Source organism: Clinocottus analis, unplaced genomic scaffold (assembly GCF_023055335.1).
Source record: "Clinocottus analis isolate CAN_PGR_092001 unplaced genomic scaffold, fCliAna1.0.p SCAF_5, whole genome shotgun sequence".
Classification (NCBI taxonomy): Eukaryota; Metazoa; Chordata; class Actinopteri; order Perciformes; family Cottidae; genus Clinocottus; species Clinocottus analis.
The window spans coordinates 1840165-1851618 of NW_027176207.1; the positions used below are offsets into that span (position 1 = coordinate 1840165).

The following is an 11454-nucleotide window of genomic DNA, read 5'->3' on the forward strand; positions in this document are numbered from 1 at the left end:
CACCGAGGGCGGCCGACGCTGCCAGGATCTTGTTTTTTTGTTGTTTTGTTTACGAGGAGGCGGCTGCAGGAGGCCTTACGTTGGAGTGAATGTGAATACACAGGTTATGTAACCCAGATTCAGATGATACCCCCCCCCTCTCTCTCTCTCCCTTTGACTCTATCCCTTCCCTCCAAAGTCCCAGCCTGCGGTCAAGGCCATTTGAAGAGAGAGAGAGAGCGAGTTGAACTTATTCCAAGTGGAAAACCAACACAGCATGCTGGCACGGAAAAGCCAAGATAGTGAGGCATATTTCGGAGTCCAGCAGTGAAGTCATTTGTGTTTTCCGACGCTAACGGCCGGCGTTAGCCGTTAGCGTCGGCCCGCGCCGCTCCGAGAAAAGGGGTCAAACGCGAGGAGAGTCGGCGGCCGCTAACCGCTCTCAGAGCGCCCCGAACGCCGGCCCGTCAGCATTCCTGCCGGGTGCCAAGGTATTTACTTTGGACAAGAGAAGGGAGGCGCAGAGAGGGACCGCTTCTAATTAGAAGCAGCCAGGCAGCGAGGTCACGGCCAATCGGAACCGGGTTTCCTAGAGACGCGCTCCGCTCGCCCAGGACCGCTGGATGGACGGTCCGGCGGGCGCAGTCGCGTCTGGGTTTGGTTGTTTTTGGGAGCGCGCAACAAGGTCACTGCATGGCCGGTGGCAGCGCTGTTATCGCACGCTTCAAGGGAGCATGCAGCGACCAGACGGCCTCGCGGTGGCTGCAGGGCCCAAACAAACACCGTTAAAACCAACGGAGCTACGTTACGTAAAACTGTGAAGCATGATTTACAATTTTCACTTCATCAAAGTCAACCTTTACAGAGAGGATGTTCACGTGTTGTGCCATGATTTGGGAGAGTTTGGACCTTACAGATGCATCATTTTAAACTAATAATCATCCCGAAAGCGATTTTTTTTATAGCGGACTTGAAACCTTTTCATTTCTTTGCTGTGTGTCATCTTTATTTCCTCTTAACCAGAAACATATAGATATTTACACATCTGAACAACATCTCACATATGTTCCTTTACACATTATTTATTATTATTCAATTCAAACAGCCCTAGTGGTTGCAGAGATACACCTTTTTTTAGTTTGGGGGTGACATTTTCGAGCAGAGGCATAAACATAGGATGTTTTTTATAAGGAGCATGCAGCGCTGCAGTCCTCAACAATCCTTTAAGTGGAGAAATATTTGCACGCTACACCGTCAAATAACCGGCCTGCATGCACTTAATTTGGAGTTATTTGGGGGGATCAAAGGCAATCAATATCTTTGCCCCACAGTGGACGGAAGAAGTGAGAAAAACAGCATGAAGCTGCCTCGGTTATTGCTGCTGAGTGGACATTTCAAGGCACAATGCAGGAACGGAGACGGATAGCAATGCATCCTGGGAGCCACCGGTCTGACCTCTAATGAGCCCAGGTGAATCGTGAATGAACGTCATCGCACATGAGTAGTATTACCTGCGGACCTCTTGTCATTTGGATAATTACGGAGGTCGTCTGAGATCTTAATCCAGTCACTCACCGCCATATTTTACAGAACAGAGGTCATGTGATAATATTAGACCCGGCAAATCAGCATTTTTTGGGGGGGGGGGGGGTCAAACTACCTTATGTTTTCCTGTTGACTTATCAGAGGCGGCATTTGCAATTATAACTTAAGGTTTTGACAACATTTTAGGAGAAAATTCAGGAAATTCCTCTCGCTACACGGCACAGAGACCCATTCCCACACGGCACCGTGCCAAGAGGTCGCTCTGAAGCCGGAGAACCCGGAGAGAACCCATGCTGACACGGGGAGAACGTGCACACTCCACACAGACGGGCCCGCCAGACTGGGATCCGAACCCCGACCCCTCTTGCTGTGAGGCGTCAGGCGGCTTCAGTCCTATTTTCCACGAGCCAATTAAGAGTGACCAATTCAATATCTGGAGATAATCGTCCCGTGACAGCCACCGGCCCGCATGAAGCTCCCCGGAGGGGAAGAGAGAGAGAACTCTCTCCGCAGGTGAGCGGAGGCGAACTCTTCAGTTGAACACACTTTGTCTGGCGGTCGTGCGAACCCTTTGTCTGGTTCAGAAGCTCGCACTTCCCGTTTAGTCCAACTGAGAGAACAGCCATCCATCACGCCGGCCGGCATGTGACCGGCAGCGCGGCGGTCGGCCGCCTTCACGCAGAAGAACAATCATTCACCTTCCGCTCGCGCAGCAGCCGTCAGGAGCAGGCGGGCGACGTGCCGACCGGTGGAAACACGGCTCCGTTTCGAGCCGAGCTTTGAATTTCTGCTCGGCGAGCTATATCGAGATATCTTCACTCGCATCTGAATGCAGGAAGACGAGAGCAGGTGACGCTGACAGTCCCGGGACAGGAAACCTGCTGTCTGGTTTATCCTCTGAGTCTCATTGACGGTCCCGTAATCAACTGTGCGAGCTGCACAATTGGCAGAGGGACACCGATACAGCCGCACATCCGCATTTCTCCATTAAGTCCGTTTAAATTGATTAACGCTGAAACTTCCATGAGATCAAACCTCTGTCTGCCATCGTCAGCTGTTCGCATTTAAAACCAACGCACAAGGGACTCCAGGGAAGCGGGAAATGATGCAGGGCTGTAATCCAGGGTTAGCGTTTGTAATCGTATCTCTTGTTGATACGAGCCGGGCTTTTTACAGTCCGCTCTCGCGTTAAGTGACCGGCTTCATACCGAGCTTGTTGGGCCACGACGTAAACTCTTCCTTTTGTATTTTGGACTGAAGCGGCTGCCGTCTTCTGCCCCGCCACGACAACCTGCCGGCTGCACTGCTGCAGAGTGTTGCAGAGCAGCGAGGCCGCAGCGCAGGGCCAATAACTCGTCTCGTCTCGGGCCTCTCTGGTGCCGTCTCACAATTCAATTCATCAAACTCTGCATGCAGCACGGAGGTATTAAGACCAACAGTGAAAGCAACACTACGATCTTTCTATGCAAAAGGCCACAAAACAAAAAAAAAACATGAAAAAAAAGCTCATAAACGGGACATGCCGCTTGTTGTTTGGAAGTGACCATGTGACTTCTGCGGACATAAAGCTTTTTTTGTCAGCAGCGTTATCTCCCTGATCTGGGGTTACAATATGGCTTTTGTAGTCATGCAGCAGTGAAAGATCTAAGTCACTTTGATCCCGCTTAATAGGGTTTGGAAAATGATCTCAGTATGGGAGCTCCGCCTCCTGTGCACACACACACACACACACGCACACACACACGCACATGCACAGGCTCACTCATGCTTGTACACACATACATAAAGAATCAGAGCGTCACACAGGTGAAAGCTTCTCTCCTCGCGGATCGTTGGGCCGAGCGTTCAAGCGGAAAAGTAGAAAATGTGCTTCCACCCCGGAGACTCGCTCGCTGCAGATTCTGCTCCTTGAACGACACCTGACGGCCGCTGGGGAGGCGTTATGAAAACACATAAAACACACACAAAAAAGAAAACCGCATGCACGCGACCGGAGGAACCACGGGGAGCCGGACAGGGCGTTCATCAGAGAGCATTTATCTGCAGGACGGCGATGACTCTTTTCCTCCAAGCTCGCAGAGAACTGAGCGCTTCCTGCCTTCCCAGTGCTTGCAGCCATTTTTTTCTTCTCTTCTTCCTCGCCCTTGAAACTCAAAGCGCATGCAATGAATTACAAGCGTTTTAAAGAGCTGTCAAGAAACAAGAGAGGACTGGTTGGAGGAGAGAGGAGGTGAGGAGGAGGAATTTCGAAGAGGAAGAGCAGCGAGACAGACGGAGAAATGAGAAACTGCGGAGAAGCTTCCGGGCCCTTTGATGTGAGCGAGGGGGGCCGAGCTCGACCCCCGCGGGCGGGGCAGGCGAACCGCTGAGGGACGGGACGATAACCATCTGTATCTGTGAAGTCATTTGGCTGAAACTAACAGGATATTACTTGTCCGATGATGAAACGAGCGGAGCATAAATTAGGTCCCGAATGAGTCGGGGATTCCATTTTACGCAACGCGGCGTGGAGCTCGCGGCGTGGAGCTCGCGGCGTGGAGCTCGCGGCGTGGAGCTCGCGGCGTGGAGCTCGCGGCGTGGAGCTCGCGGGGCGCGTCGGGGCGAATATCACGGCAACAGTTGGCAACAGCGGTTGGCAGCAGGTCTTCGCGATGACGACGCACGCCGTACGAATGACCAGAATCATCTCCTCGCGCTCGCACGCCCACGCCAACCGGCTGAGTTGCGGTTTCCTGACACCCAGAGCGTCGCCACTTTGTGTTATCGTCCTATTTTAGAACGTTTGTGTCAAAACGCGTCACAATTGGCATATACATTCAAGTAAGCTCCCCCCCCCCCACCCTTGCGAAATAGTTCCCCGCAAATCCTTTACAAATGTGGCCTTGATCAACCGCTCGGCCCTTCACACAACCGGCGGATCGGTTTCAGCTGCAGGGCTGCAGGACAGGTGCTCCACGCGCCGACACCGACCTGAGTGGGAATGCCAAAAGGCCGAGGCGCTCTCAACTGTTTAACCCCACATAATTGAATTGCGCTGACCCTGAACACACCATGGCCCCGCCTGGCCCGACGTCAGGTACGGTGCCATCAAAGGAAAACCAACGCCTGCATGTGTGTTTGTGTGTGTGCTTATGTGATTGCGCGGTCTTTTATAGTCAGTGGTGACTCACTGCCCTACATTGTAGTGGCTGTGAGGCCTAAACACGATGGCACAACTTAAAAGAGCTGCGCTCATGCGCTGCTCCTCCTTCTCCTCTTCCTCCTCCTCCTCCTCCTCCTCCTCCTCCTCTTCCTCCTCCTCCCCAGTGGTTTCTCACAGAGACGCACAAAGAGCCAGCGAGACAAAGCCTGTATCATTATCATTTTGGTCAAGTGTGTGTTTACGCGTGAGTGCGTGCACCATTTCAAGTTTTTCCTCCACTTTCACCGAGATCAAAGAACATAACGCACACACAGACACACACACACACACACAGACACACAGACACACACATTTTAACGGGAGTTTTTTTTGTTTGTTTCAGCCCTGATGTTCCTCTTTTCCTCTCCAGCTCGCCCTGTCTGTGGGCCGGTCCTGGAAGGAGTCAAGTAGTAATGCCTTTACCATCCCGCATGTGTGTGTGTGTGTGTGTGTGTGTGTGTGTGTGTGTGTGTGTGTGTGTGTGTTAGCATGCTCTAGATGTGCAAACCCCGACGTCCCAAAAACAAACCGTACAATTAAGCATGGGAGTGTTTTGCACACGAGCACACCGGTGACAGTAGCGGCGTGTGTGTGTGTGTGTGTGTGTGTGTGTGTGTGTGTGTGTGTGTGTGTGAAGTAACTCTCCCTTAATATTTGCATGAGTGTAACAAAAAGGTCAGAAAGAAGGCGTTGTGTAACGTCCGTGAGTTCCAGCCCTCGTCTAATGACTTAAAAAGAAGGAGGCCGGCGGGATTAAGAGCTTTGCCTCGTCCCCCTCACCCGACCTGCCGCTTCCCGGCGCCCCGAGAAGCATCTCAGCCGGACGCCGCTCAGTCCGACCCCCCCGTCTCCGCACAGGAGGGGAAACCATTAGTCCAGAGCTTCGTCTGGGGGGGTCGGACACGCGTCGGGTTCTGCTCGACACGGAGACGGAAGGAAGAGAGCTGGCGGTCCGGGCTGAACCGACGACCCCGCGGGGAACGCCAGAAGAAACGACGCGCTCGTCTCTCGACGATCGAATGACGTCCGTGTTGACGGCAGCGAGCGCAGGAGGGCCTGCCGGTGGGACGGGGAGCAAAACGTTGACCTTTTTCTGCTGCGGCGCTCACTGCTAATGCGTCGAGAGCCGACCCGGAGGTTGTTCCAGATTCATTAAGAAGCAAACAATCGGAGGCTCCTCGTCGTACATTCAGACATTTTACGGTCGAGCTATTCTTTCCCAAACCCCTCGACATCCCCGTTGCGACACAATCTTAAAGGGGTTTTGGAGTCGAACCCATTTCCTGATCCCGTCCTGATGATTTCCACATTTCCCATAATTCCTCACACAGCGGAGGAGTTCAGAGGGCTGATGTGAAACCAAAACAAAACCCTCAGGGACCGGACACACTCCAGAGAAAGGGAACCAATATGTGTTGTTGTTTTTTGTTCATCTATATCTGCGTAATGCGTGCTAAAGCAGAAGCTATGCGCAGCAGCACCTCCACATGCAGCGGCGAGGAGCCCCGGACAGGCTGTTATCTCATCCAGGGAGATAGGAAGTATGGACAGGAAATCTAGAGAGGGAGGGGGAGGCGAGGGCTCCATATGGGAAGTGCAGTGTAAACAGCCTCGGCTTTTTAATCGTCCCGGCTCACGTTCGGAGCTGGACGCGCTTTGATGTTCTCCCTCAGCGCCGCCTCCGCCCTCCCGGCCCTCGCTCCCAAACGGGCCGTGCCGAAAAACACGAAGATACCGGCCTCGAGCGGGCCGAGCCGGGGAGGCACTCTGCACCTTGTGGGACGCTGCAGAGAGAGAGAGAGAGAGAGAGAGAGAGAGAGAGAGAGAGAGAGAGAGAGAGAGAGAGAGAGAGAGAGCGGAGACGGAGGAATGTGAAGCGCCGCAGAATTAACTGGTGTTCAGTCAATTGCCTGCCCTGCCTTAATTATAGCTGATGTATTTAAGGGAGCTCTCAAAAAGGTCAAATCAACATTTCAAAGTACAAAGACGGAAGAAAAAAAACACAGCGCAAGGATGAAAAGAAAGTCAAGATGGCTTAAAGCAAAGAAGAAAAAGAAGAAAAAAAAGGTGGAGCCCTTATGATGTCCTTTATGGCTCCATGCCCATTGGAGGATAAACTCCAAGTTCTTCTCTCAACAGTTGACAGTCCTCTCAAGTTCAAAGTTATCCCAGAAGCCTTTGCACCGCTCCTCTGGTCATAATGCAGGCTGCGTTTTGGAAAGGGGGGGGGGGGGGGAGTCAAAATTCCTCTGCACTTGTATTTGTCCAAATAGTGCTGGCCGGACCCCAGCCAGTGTTCCTATGAACGTGTTCATTCAGAGGACAGGGCACACTTCCAGGGAGATCACAGTTTAATAGATCAGAGGGAGATGTGTACCAAAGCAGAGTCTCATGACTTTGAGAAGGGGGGAACTGGGAATTCCTTCTGTCCCAGGCACTCGGAGCCGTGTTAGCAAACAGGATCGGCAAAAACATGCCATCGCCGAAAGCCTACAAGGCATCTGCGTGGTTTGAAGTAGCAGCAGCAGCAAAAAAAAAAAAAAAAAGGAAAGCGGATCCTTTGTCAAGGTTTCAAAAACACTCGCAGGGTTTTTAAAACGGGAATCCAGTTGAACTTTGAATGCTGCGTGCCGCTTTTCCTCGACACCTACTTCCGAAATGTTACATTAATAATAAAACTGCAGAGGGTTCAGCGCTGTACCCCCTAAAGAAATGACATCAGTAAACAGCACAGCAGGTAAAGGTGAACTTAAACGCAGAGGAGCAATTCAAGAAAGAAAGAGTACAAAGACAGCGTGAGGTTAGAGAATCTAACCCCCCCCCCCCCCCCCCCCTCCATCCACTGAGACAAGAACATAAAGCGGACCGTAAAGCCGCCTGCAGAGGCGATGAGGACCTGTTGGAACAGGCCTAAGCTGCAACAAAGCGCATCCTGCAGCATAACACCACCTCTGTGCACTGTGGGAAACGGAGTCTATACCGCCAAGCCGCGGACAGAACCACGATAAGTCGTCCGACTTTGGGGAAACAACCAAAACAGAGATGGTTAAACGTTTGATTGTGGCACCGGTGCAGCTTTTCTTCACACTTAGACAAAAGGAAATCCAGATGTGCTGCTTTACTGCGTTATAACACATTTCCTCCGCGGTGCATTTTGTATTCGGAGCGCGACAGAACACTGCGCCAGGTTTTTATAGGGGAAGAAGAAAAATAAATACGCACATAGATAACGGGAAGTTGGTGATGCGAAAGAGCTGGATGTGTGTTTGATGTCACCTGCGCTGTGATAAGCATCTGCAACATGTTGTCAACGTCCCACATAGACGCAGACGGAGGAGAAGTGTTGGCTGTTGGCAGCGTTTGGTGCTGATGAGGAGCCCCGTGCATCCTCAGCAAGCGAGTCGAGATCTCGCAGCAGCACACACACACACACACACACACACACACACACACACACACACACACGTGGTTTCTCCAGAGTCGGTTAAATAAATGGACACAGCCGAGGCTTCGAGAGCCTTCATCCGCTCCTGAACACTTAACACGCACACTAGACAGAGCACACTTTACATTTTCTACATGGTAATAACAACAAAACACTTTTGCTTCAATTAAAGGTTTGCATGAGTCTAAACACGATTCTCTAAGTTGTTTAACAATCATCGGCCACACCTTGATATTAAAAATGTTGGAGGAGCATTAGATGCCAGGAATAGTTAGTTAGAGCAAAACAACGCTGTCATCTTTGAACGGGAACACATCAAAATAAAAAAAGGTTGGCAACCTCAACCGATCCCATGGTTGTGTAAAAGAAAACAGATTGAACAACAAACTAACCTCAACAACACCTTGCATGTCATCACTGCTGTTCAGGGGTTTGAGGCAGAAAGTCACTACAGCGGGTTCAGGTGTGAACATCACCTGGTGCATCAGGACTCAGTGTGAAACATGTGGGCCGACAACCTCTCCACAGAGGGACTGATGCAGGAATACCCACCTTTTTTATGCCCTTAAGATATATATATATATATATATATATATATATATATATATATATATATATATATATATATATATATATGCATACACAATTTAACCCTTTTTCTCATATACAAACGTTGAATGGCATCATTTAACTTTCATCCATATGTTTTTCCTTATACAGTTCAGTATGACAGATACCATAAATAAAAAAAGTGCCAATGGGAGAGTTCATTATGCCAAATGTTTACCAGATGTGAGTGAATATGAACGACTCAAAGGACACCGCGTGAACGAGGCTGTGCGTGAAGACTCGTCCACATTGCTCATGCGTGTGTCTTTGAGCAAGGCACTGCATTCCTGACCCTGAAGAGGGGCACTGTTTACTCGCAGGAGGAACCGGGCGGAAGCTCGTGACACAGCTGTCCCACTCCGACAGCAGGTGGCCACCCTGCACCCGCGGGACCCCCCCGGTCCGGTGAGGTCCTCTGTGTTTAGCAGCGCTCAGGTGTACGGAGTGTAAAAACAACGTGTGCGGACGGGAACCCCGACGTGACACCTTACCTGCATTAGTTTCCCCTCCGCGTAGCCGGCGCTTCCTCCCACGAACATCCCCTCCAGGGTGATGGGCTTCCCCGTCAGCTCGTGGTTCAGCAGTGTCACCTTGATGACCGCGTGGACGACCGGCCGCTCGGACTCCAGGCCCGGCTGGCCCAGCACCACCTGCAGGGCCGCCACGAGCAGCCACGGCCAGAGCCCGGCCAGGCGCCGCTGCGGGACGGTCATGGCCTCGGCTGCAGCGGCGGTGCCCGGCCGCACATGGTGGACTTCAAAGCAGGCGAGCACCGCGGAGAGACGGGCGGGGAGAATACTTCTGGGTCTCTGGGTCACGTCCCACTTCTTCTTCTTCTTCTTCTTCCTGCCTCGACGACAAAACAACAACAACAACCAAAAAAAAAAGTGCTAAACGGATACAATCCAAACGTTTACAGCCGGGTGACTGCCGTCAGAAGTCGCGCGTGAATGTCCCAAAACTTCCATTCAGCACCGGAGTTAATATTCAAACTCTGCAACGTTGTAGAGAAGCCTTTCACTGCGGTGCCCTGCACGGGACACCGCGCGGTGTTGCAGGGAAGAGGAGGAGGAGGAGGAGAAGAAATAAAAACAACTTCCGAGATGCAATAAGCTCGAGTGAACTTTTATCCAGTGTCGGTAATGCGGGGCGGCGAAAGACTTGCACGATCAAAGGAAGACACGCCGCGTTGTGCGCGAGCTGGAAGTGTGCGCTGGCTTCCTGCGGCCCGGTCTTCACGAGACAACACAACACACACGTCCTTGTTTGTAACGTGTTTCGGGCTGTAGTTGAGCTGCTGTATCCTCTCTCTCTCTTTTCTTTCTCTCTCTGTCCCAGAAGAAGGGCAGCTCCCCTCTTCATCCGTATCCAAACTGCTGTTAATATGACAGCGTGTGCACCCTCCGCTGTACCTTACAAATCACACTTTCACGACCAAACAAAAAAGAAGCACACGCACACACATACACACATCCCCCGCTACGTGTTCCTGATAAATCCACACACAAAGCAAAGAGCGACAACTTGAACTTCAAAGGCTGGCGTGCAGGTTGCCGCCGCAGAGTTAGAAGGCATGTTGACGGGACAGCGGTGCCAAAAAGTTAGGTAATATATATATTTTACTACCAAAGAGTTGCGAAAAATAATCCTCGCAGAAGTTGTTAACTTCAGCCGCTCTATCTAATGATTAACTTCAGCAAAGGGACCCGTATCCTTACTTCACTTCTGACTGGGTCTGAAAACCAAAGCGACTTCTCTAACAGACCCATCCACTTGTGCTCTGCTGTCGGTCTTCTTTTAAAGCAGCTCGCCGTGGAAAAAAACTACAAAACGCACGCACAGACGGACAGACAGACAGGCATTCCCCTGAGTTCAGTGGCTCCGCTGCACTGTAAGAAATTAGATACGATCCTCTTGAGAACACCCGACGGGAAAATGAATTGTTTCTCGAAATCCATCAACGGTTGTTGGAAAGAAACACTAGAAAAAGTACGGAATAAAAGCGGTCCAAACTCCCCGTGAGCTCCATTTCCAGTTAATAACGTGGAGAGACACCGTGTACAGTTATGACACCGTCCCGAAAGTCTACCTCCCGGTTTGTGTCTCGCTCCCCTGGGATCTCATTGACGCTCTCTCTACCTGCTCACTGGGTTGCTGCCTTCACGGGCCGTCGGAGAGTGGAGCTTTATTGAAACGACGCACGTGTGCGACCAGATATGTTTTGCGGAAGGCTGTATTTTTGTGTGTCACCTGGGTTTTCTAGAACGATGAGAGAGATCATGTAAACACGTGTTGTTACACGTACATTACGTTAGTATGTTGATGCTACTAGTTAAATTACAGTAAAGGTACGACAGGTATTTACTCCTATTTTTACGCAATGCGAAGTGAATTTGTAGTCTTTGATAATGAACAGCTTTACAATAGTAATCTTCTCGCGAGCTTAGTTTTCAACCAGAAACTCTTGTATGTTGCATAATTTACATAAATAGTTAAAGTAATAACAAGTTAGGAGTTTCCGAGTGGCACCTGAAGGCCACATTGCAGATTGAGGGCGGAGCAGCCGCGCAGTCCTCGCGCTGATCTGAAACCACCCGGTGGCTCCCTCTAGTGGTCACAACGCGCAGCACCAGCAGACACTGAGCCACACGAGGGCAGCGGCAACCAGACACAATGAAACACACGAACACCGCTG

At 51.1% G+C, this 11454-nt stretch overlaps 1 protein-coding gene across 1 annotated transcript in view; it reads right to left on the minus strand.

Annotated features, from left to right (window-relative positions):
• The window catches only part of LOC137803031 (E3 ubiquitin-protein ligase RNF43), a 67721-nt gene extending 58249 nt beyond the window's left edge, over positions 1-9472 (minus strand). Inside the window, exon 1 of the mRNA XM_068601282.1 lies at positions 9251-9472. Coding sequence (XP_068457383.1) covers positions 9251-9472 — 222 coding nt within the window. The remainder of the gene's footprint in view (positions 1-9250) is intronic.
• Positions 9473-11454: the final 1982 nt, after the last annotated feature.